The 24,591-nt window shown below is 46.3% G+C and overlaps 1 protein-coding gene across 1 annotated transcript in view; it reads left to right on the forward strand.

Moving 5' to 3' along the window:
* The window catches only part of HKDC1 (hexokinase domain containing 1), a 58,050-nt gene continuing 33,459 nt past the window's right edge, over positions 1 to 24,591 (forward strand). The window contains exons 1-7 of the mRNA XM_001928882.4: positions 1 to 359; positions 5,773 to 5,935; positions 13,757 to 13,905; positions 14,002 to 14,121; positions 19,593 to 19,688; positions 20,740 to 20,839; positions 23,386 to 23,569. Coding sequence (XP_001928917.1) covers positions 297 to 359; positions 5,773 to 5,935; positions 13,757 to 13,905; positions 14,002 to 14,121; positions 19,593 to 19,688; positions 20,740 to 20,839; positions 23,386 to 23,569 — 875 coding nt within the window. The 5' untranslated portion in view covers positions 1 to 296. The remainder of the gene's footprint in view (positions 360 to 5,772; positions 5,936 to 13,756; positions 13,906 to 14,001; positions 14,122 to 19,592; positions 19,689 to 20,739; positions 20,840 to 23,385; positions 23,570 to 24,591) is intronic.

Genomic DNA, 24,591 nt, shown 5'->3' on the forward strand with positions numbered 1-24,591 from the left:
GTGGCACCCGATTCTCAAAGAATCAAGCAACCCATCCCCTGCCAGCCCTCTACCCACCCTCTGCTACCATCCCGAGCTTCCTATTAGACAATCAAGTGTGTGCTAGGGGAGGGACTAGAGGAGGGGGGCGAAGTTTAATCATTGAACTAAGCAGCCTGGAAGTATTTAATCTGTAGCACCTAGTTCCCTGGAGGCCTCCAGACTGAACTGGAAGCAGGTAGTGCTCTGGAGACGTGGGAGTAAACACTGCCCCCGGAAATCTCTGCTCATCCCAGGAGAAACCACACTTTTGGAAAATGTTTGCGGTACACTTGATGGCATTTTACTTCACCAAGCTGAAGGAGGATCAGATCAAGAAGGTAAGGACACACAGAGCTGAGAGATCCTTGGTTCAGTCTTTTCTGACAGAGCTAACTGCTCCCATGCCTACATGCGAAAGGGTTTAAGAGAGCTTGTTAGAAGGGGTGCTGGGAACACAGGGGCTGTGAAATACTCATAGAGGGAGAGGAGGAAGTAAATCTCCCACGGGCTGCATGTTTCATGCTGTCCTGAGCCTTGAATTTCACTCAGACTTCCTGGTAGATACCAGACAGGAAGGGAATGAGCAGAAAGGCTTTAGAAAGCTTGAAGACGATTGTGTTTGATGTGAGGAATGTTTCAGGGGAAGGGCTACAGTGGAGAGTCATTTTTAAAATTTGAGAACTTTAAAAATAATTCATGTGATTCATGTGATTCTTGGACGCCACAGCTCAGCGGGTTAAGAACCCAGCTAGTATCCATGAGGATGTGGGTTCCATCCCTGGCCTCCTTCAGTGGGTTAAAGATCCGGCGTTGCCATGAGCTGTGGTGTAGGTTGCAGGCAAGGCTCAGATCTGGCGTTGCTGTGGCTGTGGTGTAGACCAGCAGCTGCAGCTCTGATTTGACCCCTAGGCTGGGAATTTGCATATGCTGCAGGTGCAGCCTTAAAAAAAATTATATGATTCTTCACGTGCTTGAAAGAATATAAATGCAGACCTCAAGAGGGGTGTGGGTTTTCACATACAATAATCAAAATATGTAAAATGGGCATGGGCTGTTTGCCAGTGGTATACTATTAATGATGTGCATCACCTTGCTACTTTGCCCAAGAAGCCTGTCTACAAAATTCATCCCAAGGTGGGCTGGTTAAAAGTTGCCAAGGCTCAACTAGGGGCCATGGGCATTCTCTCCTGGCAGCCTGGATTGAGCCCAGCCTGCCACTCTAGCCACACCAGCTGCCAGTGGCAGGGCCCTGGGCACAAACATCTCTCAATTTATAGATAACAGAAGTCCTCCCAACAAGTGGATTTAACCACGATTACCCAAGTATTAAATCCAAGTCTCTGACTCCTCCTCCAACATTCTTTCCATTGTGTCATGATGCCTCCTGGCTTTTCAAACTGAGAGAAAGCCAGCATCCTGGCAACCCTCTGTGCTGGGTGGAATAACCTTCCACTACATTTTGTTCTTTTAGAGACTTGGATTACAGGTTATAGGAAATCTTAAAATATTGTGATCAGCAGAGTTAAGCTGTCTTAACTTTCATTTGTTGAATAGATTCATGGAGCCCTCTACTGGCTTCTTAAGGAGGTGGGAAAGTTCTGTAAGAATTCATGTTTTATTGTGACCTCTAAGTAAAGATGCCTCCTGTGTGGTGTCTTTCCAGCCCACAAGGGGAGTCTTTGGAATCTTTATTCCTCTGGTTCTTGTAAATTGGTTTCGTTTCCTTGAGCCTCTTTGTGGTGGTTAACCTTTAGTTACACCCTAGGATCAGGCTGGACATGTTTGTCCACCAGCCCAGGTGTAGGCCCAGGAGGCAAGATATACAGCCTTCACTGATCTGTTCCAGGTCCTTCTGGGAGGAAGGTCAGCCTTTGTCAGGGCCTGGGGAAGGCAGGAAAGAGAGTGAGCTGAGCAGGGATAGTCAGGAGCACTTTGCAGCCACCTTGAGTGACCCAGCAGGTGTCAGGGGGAGCAAGGGAGGCTGGTTTATGAGTTGCTGGGATGAGTCACAGGTTCTGAGAACACCAACTCATTCAGTCCTCCTCGTGATGAAAACACACCTGGTCAAAAGTCATGGGCTCTTTCTCCATCTCATCCAGGTAGTGAATCTCCTCCTTACTTCCTGTGCTTTCTGCCTCTAGAGTCAAGATCCTGGGCCCTTCTTGCCCTCAAGGGTTACTATTCAGACCCTGGAACAATTTTTTTAAATCTCCCCATATCAGCATTAAAACAAGAAGGAAAGAGAGGGAAAAAAGAGAAAGAAAAGAAAAGGGAAACAACTCTTACGGTTTCTTTTCCAATTCAATATATTGATGTTATTTGACCTACTGATAACACTGGGTTGGGTCCGGTCACCAACCTGCTGATCGTTCATTCATAAAAGGAGGACTGGTTAAGTTTTTCCATGTGTACTCTTTACAGTTTAGTAAGTCAACATTACAAAAACTGGAAACGTTAACTTTAATCCTCACAAACACTGTCATATTTGCCATGTGGAAGCCCCTGCAGTCTTTTTTTTTCACAGCGGGTGTTTCTACAGTTATATTTATATTGTCGATACCCTTCCAGATCTGTGTCTTTCACTTATTGTTATATTGAAACCACTTAATGTACATTTTTCCCTTTCTCCATAATTATCACCTTAATATCTTCCTAATATTCAGTCGATTTGGATATGCTGTAATTTAACCTTCTCCCTCTTGTTAGACATTCAGCCACTTTCATAAACATTTTTAATAATTAAAATATTGCTATGATAGACATTGGCATGTATTTCATGTTCTCCACATTTGGGGATTATTTCCTAAGGCTAGATTCCCAGAAGTGAAACCACTAAGTTACAGAGTTGAACCATTTTATGATTTTCCTTCATAATATGGGACCTTTGGACTAAGGGATTGCTAGAGGCCCTTCCAGCTTCTGCATTCTATAATTCAGCAGCTCTGAGCTTACTCGTTGTCTCTTCTGTTAACAAACCGTGAGGCACTCTAAGAGTGGGGTTGGTTTTCTGCAACCCAAGTCCCCTTCCTTGGTGCCTGCAACATATGTGCCCAGTTATGCAGGCCTCAAATCACCTGTTTGGATTTAAAATACAGCCTTTTTGTCCCCATATGTGTTTCATTCTTGCCTTCTAGCTGCTGTATCAGTGCTGTGGAAGATAGAAAGAATAAACAAGAAACTAATGCTAAGTTGACATTTTTTCTATCATAACTTTAATGTATTGAAACAGCAGGAATAGTAACCCAGAGTACTGAATGATGCTGTTAAACTTCAGCAGGCAGATGATCTCCAAAAGGTCTCAAAACCATTACAGGGGATGATACTATGGGGATGCCTGGAAATGTTCTTTATACGCTGGGGCTGAGCAAAAATGAGCAGTAGATTCTGGGCACTATCTGAGGGGCCTTGGGTTGATAAAGGAGCAAGTTTAGTTCCTGTGTAGTATGTTTCACCCTTCTCTAAGCCCCAATTACTCGGGTCGTGTCCCTTTTGTCAGTTTTCTCCTTGTGTGTCGCACTGTGCCAACCAATTAGTCATAAACAGACTCAGGGTGAACAGGAAGCTCTTAATGAAGCATGACCTTGTTCCACCCTTTCTCCTCAAATATGCTGAAAGCCCAATTGTCTTCTTTTGTTAATGGCTCTCTGATGGTTTTCTGGCTTCTCTGGCCCCCAATCTTTGGGGGATCGATGGATCCTAGAGCTATGGATCATTTCAGTGCCTAGGACTCCATGTGGCCCTGGACTGATCTGGGATGCTTGCCCTCTAGGCCTGGCTGATGGCTGGGGACCCTCTAATAATAAAGGTCATGTGGCCTTTGAACTTTGGTATAATTTGTCTGTGGGGCTTGAGAGTCCCACATGAAGCATGAAGCAGAACCAGGCCATGGTGTGAGGAATGTGGAAATCGCATTATAGTCCTAGTGCCTCCACTTATCAACGGCTCTCCTGATGCTGCCTAATGGCTCTGAATCTTGGAATCCTCATCTATCAATTAGGGAAAATAATTTTGGCCTTACCTGGCTGCCTCAAATGGATGTCTTGGTGATTAGATGAAGTGACATACATGAAAGCACTTTGTAGACTGCAACAAATGTTCTTAGCCTTAGATGAAAGCATGGGGGAGCAATTCCTGCAAGAATATGCCAAGATCAAGCCTCCTTGTGACCTGGATGAATAGAGAGGCTGATCAGTATGTAAAGCAGGGTGGCACATACAGGGTGCCTATGCCACTGTCCTTCCTCCTGATACTCTATCCCACAAGTCCTGGGAATCCAGGCCAACACCACCAAGTGATTAGCATTAGCATGGGGTGGAAGGTACTGTGATATGACCTATTACCTTCAAGTGGACTATGCACAGCAATAGTCATTTTTATATCTTCCCTCCCTTGGGGCAGTGGTCCTTTGTCCCATTTCCTGGTTACTGGAGTGACATTTCTAATAGCAATTTGAGCTGGCTTTAACAATTAAACTTCAGGCATTCCCTGGTGGCCTAGAGATTAAGGATTCGGTGGTGTTACTGCTGTGGCTTGGGTCTGATCCCTAGCCTGGGAACTTCCACATGCCGTGGGCAAGGCCAAAATAAAAAAATTAAACTTCATCTTAATTAAAACAACCTCAGTAGAAATTATCATGCTTAGTGAGGTTAGTTAGACAGACACAAACGTCATGTGTTATCACATGTGGAATCTAAAAAAGGACATAATGAACTTTGCAGAACCGATACTGACTCACAGACTTTGAAAAATTTTTGGTTTCCAAATGAGACAGGGTGGAGGGATGGGCAGGGAGTTTGGGATGGAAATGCTATAAAATTGGTTGTGATGATCGTTGTACAACTAAAAATGTAATAAAATTCATTGAGTTTAAAAAAAAACTCTTAAAAAACAATTGGAAATTTAAAGCACTGAGCTTTAGAGATTGCTCTTGGAAATTGAATTTATCACTGAGCTTCCTAGCAACCTATAAACAAAGGGAAACATGTCTGAATATATATTGTTATTATTGCACAAAAGAAAGCTAATGTGTTTAGAAATGTATAGTTTGGAGTTCCCATCGTGGCGCAGTGGAAACGAATCTAACTTGGAACCATGAGGTTGCAGGTTTGATCCCTGGCCTTGCTCAGTGGGTTAAGGATCTGGTGTTGCTGTGAGCTGTGGTGTAGGTCGCAGATGCGGCTTGGATCTGGCGTTGCTGTGGCTCTGGCATAGGCCGGCAACTACAGCTCTGATTAGACCCCTAGCCTGGGAACCTCCATGTGCTGCAGGTGCGGCCCTAAAAAGACAAAAAGACCAAAAAAAAAAAAAAAAAAAGGGTGATTAGATGAAAAAGAAAAGAAATTAGGGGAAAAAGAAAAGAAATTTATAGTTCAAGCTATAGCCAGTCTTTTCCAGTAGAGAGGCAATGGATCAATGGTGAAGTCCTTGAACTAGGAATTAGAAACTGAATCCTTTTTAGTTTTTGCCCCTCCATTGTCCCATCAGAAAAGTGGGGGAGTCATTTTTCTTCCTCAGAGTTTGTCCTTCAGAGGAATAAGTCTCTACCTCCTCAGCCTTCCATTCCATTCTGTTCTAACTCCCCACATTGCCCCAGCTTGATGAGGGTTTAGGCAAGAAACTTTTGGGTATACACATCAAGAAGCTGCCCCAAGTCAGGAATGCAGCTTCATACTTGGAGTGGGAATTTATAGCCTTGAATGGAGGGCAGGTGCCCCATACAGCCAACCTTGATGACTCTGGCATCTGTTCCAGGTGGACAGGTTCTTGTATCACATGCGGCTCTCAGATGAGACCCTTTTGGACATCATGGCCCGGTTCCAGGCTGAAATGCAGAAGGGCCTGGGGAAGGACACCAACCCCACAGCCTCAGTGAAGATGCTGCCCACCTTTGTCAGGGCCATTCCAGATGGCTCAGGTGAGTGGGCTGGGGGCTGCCAGGTTGTTGTGAGTGGGCTGGTTGGCTCTTGGCTGATGGATACCTGAAGTTTGCTGCTGTACCCTGGATTATCTCTCTATCCCTCTCTCCACACCCCCTCACCCTCCCTCTCTTTGCTTCAGTCATGTTCAATACCAAAAGTTTCAGACCAAAGTTCAAATTCACCTTGCCTTTTCCCTGACCACCTTGGTCCTACACATTCTGTTCCCTCTCCTGCTGGAGATCCCAACATTCTTCCTCTTGTGAACGCCAGCTTGGCTTTTCAATCCCAGCGTAGAGATTACTGCCTTCATCTGGGAAGCATCCCCATCATGGGTTAGGTGCTTGTCAGAGTGCCTGTCACCTTGCTGTATATGAGAGTCTCCCCACTGGTCCAGCACTCCCTGAGGGCAGGGTCTGTGTCTTCTTTACCACAGCTCTCTGAGTGCTGCATCGTGCTTGATGCACACTAGGCCCTGAAGCATTTGGAGAATGGATACTAAATGGCATTTCATGCCTAGGTACCTAGATTCTAAGCTATAGATGGGAAGTAGTGGAAGATAGGAAGATGTAGTAGAAACAGTATTAAATATAATTCAAGAAACTTGCATTCTAGGCCCAGCACTGTCATTCCTCAGTGACATTTGGGAAAATGTTGAGCCTTAATTTTTCTATCTGTAAAATGTGTTTGCTATTGCTGCTGTAGTAATTTACCACAAATTTAGAAACTTTAAACAACACAGATTTATTCTCATAACTCTGGGGGTCAGAAGTTTTGTTCTTTTTTTAGGGCCACATGTGGGGCATGTGGAAGTTCCCAGTCTAGGGACTGAATTGGAGCTGTAGCCGCCAGCCTACGCCACAGCCACAGCAATGCCAGGTCCAAGTTGTGTCTGTGACCTACACCACAGCTCATGGCAATGCTGGATCCTTAACCCACTGAGCGAGGCCAGGGATTAAACCCACATCCTCATGGATACTAGTCAGGTTCTTTCCTGCTGAGCAACAGTGGGAATTCCTGGAAGTCAGAAGTTTAAATGGGTCTCCCTGGACTGAAATCAAGGTGTTGGCAGAGCTGCATTCCTTCGGGAGGGTCTGGAGCCTGTTTCCTTGCTTTTTCCAGCTTCTAGAGGCCATCCGCCTTCCTTGGCTCATGCACCTTCCATCTTCAAGCCGCATTGTAGCATCTTCAAATCTCTGACTCTGACACTTCTGCTTCCCTCTTCCACATTTAAAGACCCTGTGATTGGAGTTCCCACCATGGTGCAGTGGGTTAAGAACCTGATGGCAGCAGCTCAGGTGGCTGCAGAGGTGAGGGTTTGATCCCCAGCCCCATGCAGTGGGTTAAAGGATCCAGTGTTTTCACAGCTGAGGTTTGGATTTGATCCCTGGCCTGGAAAGTTCCAATAAACTGAAAAGATAGAGAGACCCTGTGATTACATTAGGCCCATTTAGGTAATCCAGGATATTCTCCCAACCTCAAGGTCAACCAATCAACCTTATCTGCAACCTTAATTCCCTTTTGTCACATAACCTAACATATTCACAGGATCCAAGAGTTAGGATGTAAACATCCTGGGGGAGCCATTGTTTTATTCACTACAGCCTGAGACCTCTAGAGAGAATGTATGGGGTTCCATCATACACTCCATGCTCAGCCTCTGTATAAAACCATAAGAGGGAAAGGAACTGGTATCTACGAGGAACCTCCTGTGGTCACAGGGTGCTAGGGACCCGCTGTCTCACACAGTCCCCGTAAGAACCCCATGGTCTAACTCTTGTCCCGACATCAGATGAGATCTGCGAGGACCGAGGGGCTTCCCCAATGTCAGGATCTCAGTCTTCCAACCAAGCTCCAGGAGCATCTTTGGGACTCTTGAAGGAGCAGGGACTAAGGTTTGGGGAGCTGTCAGGGACCTTTGATCGGATTATCAGGGCTCTGGGCTCCTTTGTAACAGTGCTTGAGCCAAGGTAGCTTGGCTCTGCCATTTGAGAGGCCCCTAGGAACTGTGGGGGGAAGACCCAGTCCCTTGCTGGTGGGGGTGCAGAGCATGGGTGGTGTACCACTATGGAGGAACATAAGCTGTGGAGAGAGGCAGCCCTGTCTGAAATCTCTGCTGAATTCTGACACTGCCCTTTGAGAATGCTGAAGGGACCGTCGTCTTTGATGGGTCACCTGGGGCCATTCCAAGGAAGCACCTGAGTCATGAGGTGTGTGCGAGGGAGGGAGCACCAGGTCAAAGTCCTCCTGACTTCCTGTACTTTGGCTCGGCTCTTCTTGTGGAGGTGTGTCCCCAGAAGCAAAGGAGAGGGGCCTTTGATGGTCTGGAGGCTGCTGGCTAGATGTGCCTTCCTGGCCCTGGCTGCTTCAGGAAGGTTTGGAAGTGAAACTGGCCAAGTTTTATTTATTTTTATTTTTATTTTGCTTTTTTAGGGCTGCACCCACAGCCTATGGAATTTCCCAGGCTAGGGGTCCAATTTTAGCCACAGCTGCCGGCCTACACCACAGCCAGAGCAGCTCAGGATCTGAGCTGCATCTGAGACATACACCACAGCTCATGGCAATGCTGGATCCTCAACCCACTGAGAGAGGCCAGGGACTGAACCTGTAACCTCACGATTCCTAGTCAGATTTGTTTCCACTGTGCTATGACGGGAACTCCAAAGCTGGCCAAGTGTTAGAAATTCTCTCCTCCTCATGCTAGAGGACATCATCTCCTTTCTTCACTGTCTTCTCAGAGCCTCTTTTCACCAGTAAATCTCACCAGTGATCCTACTGCAGTGAGGTCCCTGGACCCAGAGTGCCTCTGGAGCAGGTGACCTTGTTAAGTCCCAGAAGCACTGTACTCCTATCCTTATTAGTAAAAGGACATGGCCAGTTTGTCCTACCACCTTGTAGGTTTGTTAGGATCAGTCACGTGGAAGGAATGCTTTAAATTCTCCAAAATGTCCCAAGTCCTACAGAGCTCCTGTGAGCTGGTGGCATAATTTCACGATGACTAACAAACAAAACCAAACAGATAAAACTCTCCTCATCTCTTGGGACCTCCATTTCAGAAATGCATGCAGTTTCCAGAGAAATCCTTCTGAGTTGGCCTGCTCTCTAGTTTCCCCTCCTTTCCTGTGAATCTACCTGAGAGGGGGTAACTGCCCAGCCTTTTAGCCAGGGAGCTGTGGTTGATTCTTCTCTCTCTGTCTCTCTCTCTTTTTTTTAACGGCAATGCTGAATCCTCACCCATTGAGTGAGGCCAGGGATCGAACCGGCAACCTCATGGTTCCTAGTCAGATTCGTTTCAGCTGAGGAACTCCTGTCATTGATTCTTCTTACAAGTGCTTTCAAGCATGGTTATCATCTGTGTCTTTTTCTCCACCAGTCATGAGGGAAGGGAACAGGAAGTGCCCATCTTGTGACCTGAAAGGGACTGTGATTCTTTGGGCCCTGCCCCAGATGCCTCTTTTCTTGGCCTCTATCTCCAGACAGCCTCCTCTGCCTCCAGGAGGGTGAGCCCAGGAGCCCCAGTGTCGCCAGCTGATGGGCCCAGGGGTCTGCGCTAGGTCAGGGGTCCCACGCTTGCCTGAGCATAAGACTCACTTGGGGTGATTCCTCATCATAATGACTACCCAGGCTTCTCTCCCTGGAGACTCTGAACCTCCGGGAATCCATGTATTCAGTCCTGTGCACCTTTGGGAGATGCTGTACCGGGGGGAGGGAAGGAGCAAGCTCACAAGGCCTGGCTGTGGCTTAGGAGAAGGAGATCCCTGGTGTCCGCAGCAGCCTGGAGCCGCTAAAAGATCTCTGAGGATCATCCCCACAGGCAGATTGTCAAGGAAATCTTGCCCTCTTGAAAGATCGTTTCTTTTTTTTTTTTTTTTGGTCTCTTTTTAGCACCGCACCCTAGGTATATGGAGGTTCCCAGGCTAGTGGTCAAATTGGGATCTGAGCCGCATCTGCAATCTATACCACAGCTCACGGCAACGCTGCATCCTTAACCCACTGAGCAAGGCCAGGGACCGAACCCACATCCTCATGGATACTAACCGGATTCGTTAACCTCTGAGCCATGACGGGAACTCCAGTTCATTTCTTTAAACAAAAAGTATTTTTGGAGTTCCCGTCGTGGTGCAGTGGTTAACGAATCCTACTAGGAACCATGAGTTTGCAGGTCTGATCCCTGGCCTCGCTCAGTGGGTTAAGGAGCCTGTGTTGCCATGAGCTGTGGTGTAGGTTGCAGACGCGGTTCGGATCCTGCATTGCTGTGGCTCTGGCGTAGGCCGGTGGCTGCGGCTCCGATTCGACCCCTGGCCTGGGAACCTCCATGTGCTGCGGCAGCGGCCCAAAGAAATAGCAAAAAGACAAAAAGACAAAAAAAAAAAAGTATTCTTTTTATTTTTATTTATTTATTTGTCTTTTTGCCTTTTCTAGGGCCACTCCTGTGGCATATGGAGGTTCCCAGATTAGAGGTGGAATTGGAGCCGTAGCCACCAGCCTACGCCAGAGCCACAGCAATGCAGGATCCGAACCGCGTCTGCAACCTACACCACAGCTCATGGCAACACAGGCTCCTTAACCCACTGAGCGAGTCCAGGGATCAGACCTGCAAACTCATGGTTCCTACTTGGATTCTTAACCACTGAGCCACGACGGGAACTCCCTCTTTTTATTTTTAAAAATTTGAAGTATATTGGCATTCCCAGTGTGGCTCAGCAGAAATGAATCCGACTAGGAACCATGAGGTTGTGGGTTTGATCCCTGGCCTTGCTCAGTGGGTTAGGATCCGGAGTTGCCATGAGCTGTGGTGTAGGTTGCAGACGAAGCTTGGATGCCAAGTTGCTATGGCTGTGGTGTAGGCAAGCAGCTACAGCTCCGATTTATCCCCTAGCCTGGTAGCCTACCACGTGTGAACCCTAAAAAGAAGAAAAAAAGAGAGAAAGAAAGAAAAAAAAATTGAGGTATATTGACATATTACATTAGTTTCCAAGCATACAAAATATTAATTTGATATTTGTATATACTATGAAATGATCACAAGTCTAACATCTATCAATACGCATACTTACAAATTTTTTTTCTTGTGATGAGGACTTTTAAAATCTCTCCTAGCAACTTTCGCATATGCAATACAGTATTATTAGCTATCGTCACTGCGCTATACATTATAGCCCTGTGATTGGAGATCATATAGTTTTAATAATTGCTGTGAAGGTCCTGGTTGGCCCACGGCCGCTGTGGCCCTCTTCTTCTAGGCAGGCCCTCCTTTCCCTGGGGTGCAGTGAGTCCTTTCTCTGCATCAGAGTCACAGAAGGGATCATGCCTTGTAGTTCCTATGAAATAGCATCCTGAATCACTGGTTGAAGTGACTGGAGGAAGGATTGATCTCTGCCGGTTCTACACCAATCTCGTGTATCACCTCCAATCTAGACGGCAGCATAAGGACTGCCTCTTTTATTAAAATCCAATCTAGCCTGGTTGGTGCCAGAGGCATTTTTCCCAAACCTCAATCAGGTCTTGGTTAAAATCTTTTCTATGGGAGTTCCCAGTGGTTTAAGGATCTGGTGTTGTCACTGCTGAGCCTCGGATTTGATCCCTGGCCTGAGAACTTCCACTTGCCGCATGTGCAGAAAAAAAAAAAAAAAAAAAAAAAAAAAATTCTTTCTGAGGTTCCCACTCACCTTCTAGATGAATCCTAAATTTCTTGAGGGTGGGACAGCTTTTCCGAATCCTTCCTAATTAAGTCTGTTTTCCAGCCTTATTTCTGCCACACATCCTCAAAAGCACAGACCATTCGCACCCTAGGCGATCTCATTCCTTTGCTCATGGCTTCCTCTCCTGGACCCCTGCTCTCCTCTGTCTGGCTGCCTGACTCCTCTCATTCTTCTGTGCTCAGCTCTGTATCAGCTCCCCTGGGGTGCTGACTCCTGCTCGGATTTGATACCATTTCCCATGCTGCCCACCTCTGAGTACTTGCCCTGCTGTAAGGAAATGCTAATTTACTTCTTGTATTTTTGATGGGCTCCCCTGGGGGCCCATAGTCTTTCGTCTTTGCATTCCTAGCACACGGCCCATCACTTGGCAGAATCAGTGCTCAGTAAATGTTCATACGTGCATTGTGTGATCAGTCCTTCTTCCTATGCAACATCTGTGAAAGTATCTTTTGCATGGTACATGATGAGTGCTGGTAAAGTTGTACAGGAATAGATCCCTGGATTCCCTCCCTGAAAAAATGGCTCCATCAGGCTCCTTTCAGGGCGGATCTAGGAAGCTAAGAATCTTGCTTTCCAGATATCTTCACAATAGCAAAATGTCCAGCTGGCTGGGTCTGCAAATGGGCTCTAACTAAACCTTGCTCCTTTAACCGTGGTCCACAGACCTGCAGCAGCAGCACCTGGGAGCTTATTTAGAAACATAAACCTCTGGCCCCATCTACAGGGAATCACAGTTTGCATGTTAACAACATTCTTGGGACATTTAAATGCACATTAAATTTCGAAGAGCACCGTTCTGCGCTATCGGGAGGGCCTGCCTCTAGTTCTTTGATAACTAGGAACAGAGAAGCTCAGTCAAGCCAGGTCAAGAAAGGAGATTTGTAGTATAAGGACACATAAACCCAAAAGGGAGACACACAGGCTCTTGTGGGACTCTGAGGACAGGAACCATGGTACACTTAGGTTTCAAAGGAATTGGAACTTAAAGAGTTTTCCTCCATGGTTTCAGCCTATATACATGTTTCAGCTGACCTCTGGTGTTTGGGATGCTTCCATTTCAGTTTTTACCACCTACTAGCAATTTCCCTCTATGTTTTATTTCACGTTTCACAACAACAACTGGTTCATTAGATCTGAATGGCCAGCTAGTCTCTTAGATACATGCAGCTGTGTCTAGGGTCACATGATACCCCAAAAAGTCCCCTTGGGTGACCAGATCTGTGGGCATGGAATTTCAGTAACATGTGCCTTGGGCATGTGTTATGAAGTGCGCCTGGTATGTGCAGCCATTTTGCAGCACAGGTAATTAATTCTACACAAAGACTTGTTGGTTCCAGGGTTTGCACACAGGAGTTTCCATCCCATATCTATGGCTGATTCTGAAGATACTGGCAGGGTCCTAGGTAGGAATTCTGGCTGGATCCTGAGTTGATGGCATCTGGATTGGCTTCCTTGGCCCAACGCATGTGTCACTTTCACCTTTTTACTAACAGCATCTGTCTTGTATAGGCTAGATTGTGTTACATTTTCTTCTTTTGCAGTAGCTCTGTCTCACACAATTGAGCATCTTTGGCTCCTTAAGGGCCAGCATTTGGTTCTTATCTCCTTTCCCTCCTCAAGTGTTTTCTCTCTACCCACAAGGCTGACTTCTGCGGGACTGGTTTCTCTTCCCTGCAGTCCCCCTGCCTTTTCTGCCTTATATACATTTTCCAGAGTATCAGCTTTTTTCCTCCTGGTTGTGAGGTTGTGGGGTTGTGGCATGCAAGAATAAGCTCCTCTCTCAAGGCCCATTTCTAATACCACCCGCCTGAAGTGAGTTCACATGTGCCTTCTCCAAATGAATAGGTTTATTTTCTACAGTATGGCTCAGTGGGCACAGTCGAGGCTGCAGAGGCAGGCAGGCAGACTTGGGTCACACCCCAGTTTTGCCCCTTCCTGGGAGGGCGCACATCAATGGCCATACTTCTGGAGCCTTGTTGCCTGGGCATGGTGATACCTGGCTTGTGGGTGTGGTTGTAAGACTTCATGACATTTCTTACAGGTCCACCTCCTAATACAGAGCTGGCTGTATAGCAGAGCCCCAATAAATGATAATTTTTTAAATTTGCTTTTGAATAGAAAACGGGGAGTTTCTTTCCCTGGATCTTGGAGGATCCAAGTTTCGAGTCTTGAAGGTGCAAGTCTCAGAAGAGGGGAAACGAAATGTGCAGATGGAGAGTCAGTTCTACCCAACACCCAATGAGATTATCCGAGGGAACGGCACGGAGGTACTGGGCAAGGGCTCGATGAAGGTGCGGGAGGAACTGGGCATCCAGCTTACAAGTGACCATGCCTTTGTCCTGTGTCCTATTCCTTCTCTGCAGCTGTTTGAATATGTAGCTGACTGTCTGGCAGATTTCATGGAGACCAAAGGGTTGAAGCAGAAGAAATTGCCTCTTGGCCTAACCTTTTCTTTTCCCTGCAGACAGACTAAATTAGAAGAGGTAAGGCTGGTGTAAGGGAGGGAAGGAGCTGTGTAGGAATTGGGTTTGGGGCTGGAGAATGTGGCATGCAGGAGTCAGCCTGGGAACAGAGGAGGTCGGCAGGCGTTTTCTTGTTTGCTTTTCCTTTTTGCTTCTTTTTTTAACAGTAGGGTAGAAATGTGAGGCGGAGACTATGTTAACACAGCTGACTTGATTTTATACTTAATGTTGGCGTGGCACAGGGAATGAAATAGTTTTACCACCAAGTTCAGGTTCTCAGGCCTTGGTTGCACCAGAATCCCTGGAGGGCTCATTGAACACAGATGCCTGGGCCCCATGCAGGAGTTTCTTAATCAGCAGGGCCTTAAATTCATATTTGTGGTAGGTTACTGGGTGATGAGGATGCTGCTGGCCTGGAGACCACCCTTGGAACCACCGATACAGCTAGCTAGAATGAGAGTGCGAAGGCTCAGGGAGCCTTCCCTTCAGTGAGCCCTTAGGAGGAGGTCTCAGGTGGGGTCATTGGAGTGGCAGTGCTACTGAGCAGACCCTGCACTTGGGGCATGCAGTGCCACTAGCCATCTGGGGTCGTGGGCAATCCATTTCGTCATGCCTCAGATTTTCAGCTTGTAAATAGGGAGAAGGCAAACCTGATCTTACGTGAATCTGTGAAAATAAATAAGAGGTCATATGGAAGGACAATGAGGAGTTACTTCGGAAACAAATCCGACCAAGATCCATGAGAATGCGGGTTTGATCTCTGGCCTCACTCAGTGGGTTGGGGATCCCGAGTTGCTGTGAGCTGTGATGTAGGTCACAGACGTGGCTCAGATCCCACGTTGCTCTGGTTGTGTCGAAGGCTGGTAGCTGTAGCTCTGATTCAACCCCTAACCTGGAAATGTCCATATGCCGCGGGTGCGACCCTAAAAAAAAGAGCAAAAATGAAGGACATTGAGCTTTCTGGGGAGGGTGGTTTATTGTCAGAGTCAGGTCTTCCCAGGCCTCTCCTGCCTGGGTGGTGGTTCATGAGCTCCTGCTACATAGACTGGTCATGACACCCAGCAGCCGGTCAATTCATGAACCAGCTGGATGTCAGGGACTGCCTTGGAATATGTTTGATATTGTTGGCTTGAGCCAGTTATCAATAAGGGGATAGTGGAAAGGAAGTAGGTTTTCACATTCCATAGACCTGGCTTTGAATCATGGCTCAGAATAAGTCATCTCCTCTCGGCATGGTATTTAACTTCTTGGGTCCCTTGTTTTCTTTTCTTTTTTCTTTCTTTCTTTTTTTTTTTTTTTTTTGTCTTTTTGCTATTTCTTTGGGCCGCTGCCGCAGCACATGGAGGTTCCCAGGCTAGGGGTCGAATCGGAGCTGTAGCCCCCGGCCTACGCCAGAGCCACAGCAACAAGGGATCTGAACCGCGTCTGCAACCTACACCACAGCTCACGGCAACGCTGGATCCTTAACCCACTGAGCAAGGGCAGGGACCGAACCCGCAACCTCATGGTTTCTAGTCGGATTCGTTAACCACTGTGCCACGACGGGAACTCCCCCTTGTTTTCTTATCTGTGAAACAGGGATAATATCTACTTGCTGGGCTGAGGTGAAGCTTGGACAAAGCATCTGTCACGGCTGAGCACCGGGCCTGGTGCATCAATGGTAGCTGCCAGGTTTTAGTGATTGTTCCTATGCGACTTGTCTCCTTATGCTTTTATACCTTGCCCCCCAGTTCAGCAGCTGTTTCTAGAGGGCAGGTACTATTTTATATTGTTCTTCTCCACACCCAGGGTCTCTAGCACAATGTCATATTTAATAGCTGCCTGATAGCTATCTGACAATTGAAAGGTGCAATCAGTCATTTACTAGATTCTGTTGAATGGGAATTTGCCATCGTCTGTCTACATGGGAGATGGGCTGAAGTTTACTTTTTAATTATTTTCTAAAGAAGTAATTTGGAAAAAAAAGTATGTAGAAGGTTTCAGGGAATGAAGAGGCCAGGTGGAGTTTTGCTTTTCTTTGCAGCTTGAAAAGCAGGGTTCCCCTGAGTCAGTGGCAGGAGTGGGAGGAGTGAGGAATCAGGCTTCGATTCACCAAATAGTTAAACACCTCTTATTTGGGCTGAGGAACAGAGACCTCAGGAAGAAGGAAGATGATGATGATGATATTGATAGACTGTACTTCAGACTTTGATACTGGATCTTGCCCTATATTGGACCCTTTGTATATGTTACCTCGTTAAAATCCCAAAACAATCATATGAGGCAGATATCATCATTTCTGGTTTTTTGTCTTTTTTTTTTTTTTTTTTTTTTTTTTTTTGCCATTTCTTGGGCTGCTCCCGCAGCATATGGAGGTTCCCAGGCTAGGGGTCGAATCGGAGCTGTAGCCCCCGGCCTACGCCAGAGCCACAGCAACAAGGGATCCGAACCATGTTGTCTGCAACCTACACCACAGCTCATGGCAACGCCGGATCCTTAACCCACTGAGCAAGGGCAGGGACCGAACCCGCAACCTCATGGTTCCTAGTTGGATTCGTTAACCACTGCGCCACGACGGGAACTCCTATTTCTGTTTTATATTTGAGAAAAACTGCAGTTCAGAGAGGTTGAGACTTTTCCAAAGTCACACAGCCAAGACTGGTTCAGCCCATACTCAAAACCTCCTGACCATACTGACTTAGCAAAAAGTCACAGCTCTAGAACCCTGTTTAAAATGCCATCAGGGGAGTTCTCTGATGGCCTAGCAGGTTGAGGCTCCTGCGTTCTCACCGCTGTGGCTCTGGTTGCTGCTGTGCGGCATATGTTCAATCCCTGGCCCAGGAATTCCCACATATTGCCTGTTTGGCAAAAAAGAAAAAAACAAAACAAAACAAAACAAAACAAAAAACAAGAGAGAACCTGAAATAAATGTTGCAACTCTCATTTTAAAAAAATAATAATAAAATAAAATAAAATGCCAGCAGGCGCCTGAAAGCATTTTGACCCATTTTGTGTTGTATCCCAATAAGGGTTTTCAGGCGCCATTTAAACTAGGCAAGGGGGTTTGATTACATCAAAGTCTAGTTGAATTACTTGCATTTTATAAAGGTTCCCCCCAGGCTGCCTTTCAGTGAAGCCTAAAGTAGAAAAGCTTCGGCCACAAGGAAATGCATTAATAATAATAACTGAGAGTGGGCAAATCATGTTTAACCATGATTCTGCTGCAGATGTAGGTTTTTGACATGAAAGGAAGGGCTCTGGAGAAGGTGGAGTCTGATCAGCCTTAGAAGCGCAGAAGGATCTGGGAAGGGAAAGACTTTCTGAAGAGGTGTGGCTAAGAGGGATTCTTTGTGAAACTAAAAAATGATTAAAGAAGATCAGGTCATGGAAATTAAAGGAGGATGTCACTTTGTTGTTATTTTGTTTTGTTTGTTTAAACGAAGGAATGGGGAATGGAGAGTTGGATAGACTGGGAATTTGGGGTTCATAGATACAAACTATTGCCTTTGGAATGGATAAGCAATGAGATCCTGCTCTATAGCACTGGGAACTGTATCTAGTCACTTATGATGGAGCATGATAATGTGAGAAAAAAGAATGTATACATGTATGTGTGACTGGGTCACCTTGCTGTACAGTAGAAGATTGACAGCACTATAAACCAGCTATAATGGGAAAAAATCATTTAAAAATAAATATTAAAAAAATAAATGAGGCAATGGAAAAGTCTTAGTCAAATAGAAATTTCTGTGTGTGAGGGGTGTGTGGGTGTTTCTGATGATAAAATAGTAATACTTCTTCAAGGTAGGGAAACAAAGAAAAAATGAGGGTAGGAATTAAAACGTTGAAAAAAAAAAAGAAATCCCCTCTAATCCCAACCTTCAGAAATACCAATTACTAGAATTGTTGGGTTTCCCTTCCAGTCATACCTATATTAAATTCTGGTGTTATACTGTGTATATATAATTTAAAAATATATGGTTGTATGTACAGCTTTGTTTCACTTAACAGTATATCACATGCACTTATTCCCCACTCCCCCGGTACAGTCTTTCCCCAGCTGGTCCCACATTGTCCCTTGCACCGATTTTGGGGCACACCACCCTGCAATCTCTCACTTCTCTGCCCTGCAGAGCAGGGATGTTACCATAGCCCCTGAAGGCAGAAGTTAGGGAGAGCTACCAGTAGATGGCGCTGTGGTGCCGGAGAAAAACGTAGTTGCTGGTGGGGCATCAGAGACCTGTGTTCTAGTTGAGTTCTATCCTTCGTTCACCATGAGTCCTGAAGCAGTTTCCTTCCTTTCTAAAGCTTGGCTGCTTTATCCTTAAACTGAGGGGGTGGATGTGGGGTGGGTGAGCAGTGGGTGAGAGTGGTCTAGGAGTTTGTGAATTTGGGCTCTTCTCTTCTTGACTATGTGAACTTAGGCAAGTCTCTTAATCTCCAAATTTTCTTCCAGTCTGAAAAGTTCTGTAATTATTTGCTATGTTCGATATGAAACTCTTGGGAGACACCAATTATAAACAGTTGATAATGCAAATTGAGAATCATTTTTCTAAGTTGAAATTAAGTCCCTGAGGGAATCTTTTTTTTTAATGATTTTTTTCCCATTATAGTTGGTTTACAGTATTCTGTCAATTTTCTACTGTACAGCAAAGTGACCCAGTCTCTCTCTCTCTCTCTCACACACACACGCACACACGCGTGCGCGCACACACACACACATACATTCTTTTTCTCACATTATCTTCCATTATATTCCATCACAAGTGACTAGATATAGTTCCCTGTACTATACAGCAGGATCCTGAGGGAATCTTACAAGGTAGTGTCAATTCTGCTTTGTGGACCTGGCAGACCAGGTGTTCTGTACACATCATGTATCATCTAACACATGCTGGGTACTTCCATCAGAGCAGTCCTGTAACAGAGGCAGGAAGTGATGTTTCCATTTTACAAATGAGTAAACTGAGGCTCGGAGAGGTTAAATGACTTGGACAGTGTCTTATGAATCCAAGCATTCCAAGTCTGCAGCCATTGTTCTTTCAGCCCGGATGTATAATGCTTTAAACTGCTCAGATGAGGAGTTCCCCTTGTGGCTCAGTGGTAATGAACCCTACTAGTATCCATAAGGACACAGATACGATCCCTGGCCCCACTCATTGGATTAAGGATCCAGTGTTGCCATGAGCTGTGGCATAGGTTGGGTCCTGCATTGCTATGGCTATGGTATAGGCCGATGGCTACAGCTCCGATTCAACCCCTAGCCTGGGAACTTCCATATACCTCAAGCAGGGCCCTAAAAAAAAAAAAAAGTAGAGAATAAAATAAACTGCTTCGATGAGAGTAATAAACATGTTGAAATTATTAGAAAAGGCCTTCGAAGAAATGTTGAAAGAATGGGGATGATTCAACTTAAAGAAGAGAAGGCCACGGGGGATGCATGAAGTTTCTGCAGCTCATTTTCAGAACTGAGAACCTTCTTCATTTTGTCTGGATCTAAAATCTCACCCCAGGGTGTCCTGCTTTCATGGACGAAGAAGTTTAAGGCGCGGGGAGTTCAGGACACAGACATAGTGAGCTCCCTGAGCAATGCCATGAGAAAACACAAGGTGAGAATCTTTCTCTTAGGGTGGTGGGATTGCGGCGGGGTCGGGGGTGGGGGGGTAGGCTCTCCTACTGTGCCTGCCCTCAGGCGAATCAGAGAAGGACTTGACCTCAGGGGAGGTCTCACTGGCACAGATGTGGCCTTTGTCTGAGGAGCTTGTTCCAGTCACTATTAGAGGGAGGGTGGCCTACACTCCTTTGGGATCTCCAGCTGCCACAGTCCCCTTAGGGTGTCTCAGTTAGACCCACTGCTGTGTGTGAGGCTCCAACCCTACCTCTCCTCTCAGAGGCTCAAAAGGTCACTTTCTTTCCAGTCTGGCTCTCTCTACCCCACTTTCCATCTCTGTTCACTAAAGAGCTCGATCTGTTGAATACCTTTTACAATAATGTAAATAACTAGAAAAGCAAGACATGTTCCTTGCTGAGCTAAGTACCCCAGTAAATCCAAACGACTTGTTACCCTGACAGCATGAGGAATATTTTGTTGTATACCCTGCCAGTCTTTTTTGTCTTTAAAGCTGTTACATGCTTTTGTATCCTTATAGGTTCTTCTCTTACCGTTTTCATTTTACTTTCAAATGCTCCCCTAAACCTTGCAGAACCATGACACCATAACCCAAGTGGACTTGGTAGAACAGGGAACCTATAGTGCTGCCCACAGAGAGGACTTGGCTGAGGGTGGTTAAAATGTCCCCATGGGTGAGGATGTGGAGGGTTTCCTCCTGGAAACACCATCGCTTCTGGGATAAACATGCTTTCCTTGGGGCCCCTCAAACAGGCTACAGTCCTGATGATCTGTGCCTCGTATTTTTATTGCACAGAGGCCTTTGCCCATAAAACCCGAGATGGTTCCACTCTTCAGCTCCCTGCTCTTTCTCTCCTCTGGGCCTTCGAACCCTGTCAAAGGCCTTATTTCTTACAGGCAGGCCCAGAAGGCAGGATTGTGATTGTCCCAACCAGGCATCTTCACTGCTTTTGCTTCCTCTGTGGGGAAAGGTAGAGGGAAAATGCCTCCCTCCCACCCACGGATGCCCTTTGGGGCCTGTGTTCCAACAGGACATAGATGTGGACATCCTGGCCTTGGTCAATGACACAGTGGGAACCATGATGACGTGTGCCTATGACGATCCCTACTGTGAAGTTGGTGTCATCATTGGTAACTCCATTTGTCTTGCTTTTTGGGGGTGGGCAAAAGGGGCTAGTGTGGGGCTTTGTTTCAGGAATTCTGAGGAAATTCTGTGGGAAGGCTATTGGCACTTTCTATTGAGAAGAAGCAACACAGGGAGATGGAAGATTAATGCACGCATTCATTCAACAAGTGTTTACTGTGAACCTGTCCCATGGCCGGCCTGGTGCTCTGCAGTGGCTTCTCAGTGATGGGAGTCCCACAGGTTCCTGTTCTCATGAAGCTTTCAGTGGGGAGGAGGGTGAAAGGCTGAAAAGCCTAAACAAATACTATAATTCAAGGTGGTGGTCAGGATGATAAGGACAATTAAGCAGAGTGATGTGACCGAAAGTAAGTGTGGTGGGGTGGCCAGGGCGGGGCTCTCTGAGCGGGTGGCTTCTGAGCAGGGCCCTCGGTGATCAGGAGGAGGAACAAAGTAGAGATGGAGAGGAAAAGAGGCCCTGTGACCTCTGAGATGGGATTGCCCCTCTGGGGTGCCCTGGGCACCCTAAAAGGCTGAATGTGGCTGAATCCGAGTGAGGGAAGGCTGAGAGTAAAAGGCTGTTCAGGTGGGAGTGGGTGGAACTGTCCCCATCTTCCTGTGTCAGAGGACATGGGTCACAGTCACTGCAAGGTCTTTAGCTTTTACCCCAGGGAGACAGAGGCACAGGAGGACTCTGGGCGAGGGGTGGATAAATGGGTTATGCATTTTCAAAAAACTCATTTGGCTGCTATGTGGAGAGTCAGTTGTGGGGGGCAGAAGTGGAGCAAGGAGGCCAGTCAGAGGCCATTGCACTGTGTAGGGGAGACGAGGCGGAGGCCTGGGCCAGGGAGGCCCCAGCTCAGCAGGGGTGTCTGCTGGGTGGTCTCAATACCTGGGCTGGGAGGGGGCTCCCCTGGAGAGGCCTATGAAAAGGCTGTTTTAGGAACAGTCAGGCCAAATGGATTGATTTTTTTTTTTTTTGTCTTTTTAGGGCCACACCCATGGCATATGGACATTCCCAGGCTAGGAGTCTAATCGGAGCAACAGCTGCCAGCCTATGCCAGAGCCACAGCAACGCCAGATCTGAGCTGCATCTGTGACCTACACTACAGCTCATGGCAACGCCAGATCCTTAACCCACTGAGCGAGGCCAGGGATTGAACCCACAACCTCATAGATTCATTTCTGCTGAGCCATGATGAGAACTCTGAACTGCTTTTTCTTAACTTCCAGCCCATTTTCCTCAGCCTGACTTTCCCAAAGGGCAAGGACTTTTACAACTGAGGGGCTTAATCTGTTGTCCTGTTTCTGGAGCCTCACACCTCAGAATGGGCCTAGCCCTTGCCTGCCAAGGCATCCTCTACTATCCGCAGTCTCAGTGACTGTGTCTGGTAACTGGCAGGTCGGGTGCCATGCCTAAACAATGTCTGTGTTTTTTCTGAGAAAAGCTTTTTCCAAATATTGTATTGCATTCTGCTTCTCAGCATCTCTTATTTCTCATGTTGGCTTTAAAATCCTGAGACCAGAGTATTACCCAGGGGAAGATACTTAATTTTTTTTAAACAGTTTTATTTAGGGGTTCCTGTTGTGGCTTAGCAGCTTATGAATCCGACTAGAGTCCATGCAGACACGGGCTCAATCCCTGGCCTTGCTTAGTGGGTTAAGGATCTGGGGTTGCTGTGAGCTGCGGTGTAGGTCGCAGACACAGCTTGGATCTGGGGTTGCTGTGACTGTGGTGTAGGCGAGCAACTACAGCTCTGATTCAACCCCTAGCCTGGGAACTTACATATGCCTTGGGTACAGCCCTAAAAAGCAACAAACAAATAAACAAACAAAAAACAGCTTAAGAGAGAGACATAAAAATCCTCTCACTTAGGTATATAATTCAATGATTTTTAGTAAATTTACAGAGTTTTGTAACCATCACCACAATCCAATTAAAACATGTCAACATCCCAATAGGTCCCAAAGAGATTGTGCCACTCCCCACTACTCAAGTGATGGAGGCATTTCCTTGGAGTGCACTTGTGTTTTAATAATGGCATGTTGCTTTCTTATATGACTGCTAATGACTCAAAGATAAGGATGTAGATTCTGCTAGGAACAATTTGTAGCAGGCTCTGAGTAAGGGATATTTTTAGTATCAAATAGAGAAGAGGCTACGTAGCACAGGGGAAGGATTAAAAAAATGACTGTGGGTTGGTGATTGTTTTAAAAAATACATTTTCAAGGTTAGGTTAATTCATCCTCCTCTTTGTAAATGTGTTCTGTCAGCTTTCGTACATATTCATCAGGGACTTCTTCACAATTGACTCCATTCATAACAGCAAACCATTAACATCCTGACAAGTGCAGACTTGACATGTCAGCTTTATTCCTCATGAACTCCCGGGCTTGCCAAAGCTGCTTCCCTCAGCGAGAACCAGCCCCGGGAGTGGATCAAAAGCACTTTGTGGTGCATTCAGAGGACTCTCAGGCAGTTGAGAGTTGTCTCTGTCTTTGCCCAGCTGGGAGCCCTCGCATCTCTGTGTTTTCTCTCTGATCCCTGGTCCAGGCACGGGCACCAACGCGTGCTACATGGAGGACATGAGCAACATCGACCTGGTGGAGGGCGACGAGGGCAGGATGTGCATCAACACTGAGTGGGGGGCCTTCGGGGACGACGGGGCCCTGGAGGACATCCGCACCGAGTTTGACCGGGAGCTGGACCTTGGCTCTCTCAACCCCGGGAAGCAGCTGTGAGTACCCTGCACTGTAATGTGGGCATCGGTGCCAGTGAATGCCCAGTCACTCAGGGACACTTTTTACTCAGGGGGCCTTTTAGTTGTGACTTGTTACCCATCACAGGGAGTTTATGAGGCAAGCCTTATAGTTCAGTTTCACTGGGCAGATGAGGAAAGTGAGGCCAAGGAAATGAGTGGTTTACCCGCATCATATTCTTTTTTTTTCCCTTTTTTCTTTTTTTAATTAAAGTATAGTTGATTTACAGTGTTCCTTCAATTTCTGTTGTACAGCAAAATGACCAGTTATACATATATGCACATTCTTTTTTTTTCATACTATCTTCCGTCATGTTCCAACCCAAGAGACTGGACATAGTTCCCTGTGCTGTACAGTAGGACCCCACTGCTTATCCATTCTAAATGTAACAGTTTGTAACAGTTTGCATCTACTAACCCCAAACTCCCTGTCCATCCCACTCCCCCCTCTCCCCTGGCAACCACAAGTCTGTTCTCCCTGTCCGTGGTTCTGTTTCTGTTTTTTAGATAGGATCATTTGTGCTGTATTTTAGATTCTGTGTGTAAGTGATATCATGTGGTGTTTGTCTTTCTCTTTCTGACTTACTTCAGTTAGTTTGAGAATCTCACTCCTGGGCATATCTGGACAAAACATTCATTCAAAAAGATGCATGCACCCCTGTGTTCATCGCAGCACTATTCACAATAGCAAGGACATGGGAACAACGTAAATATTTATCAATGGGTGAATGGATTAAGGAAATGTGGTACATACATACAGTGGAACACAACTCAGCCATAAAAAGGACAAAATAATGCCATTTTCAGCAACATGGAAATAACTAGAGATTCTCATATCCTTGATTCTTTTTTTAACTCAATGAATTTTATTACATTTATAATTGTACAATGATCATCAGAACCCAATTGTATAGCACTTCCATCCCAAACCCCCAATCCATCCCCACCATCCCCTCGTACCCCTGATTCTAATTCAGTCCGGAGGCAGGGAGATACTGCTG

This window comes from Sus scrofa, chromosome 14 (assembly GCF_000003025.6).
Source record: "Sus scrofa isolate TJ Tabasco breed Duroc chromosome 14, Sscrofa11.1, whole genome shotgun sequence".
Taxonomy (NCBI): Eukaryota; Metazoa; Chordata; class Mammalia; order Artiodactyla; family Suidae; genus Sus; species Sus scrofa.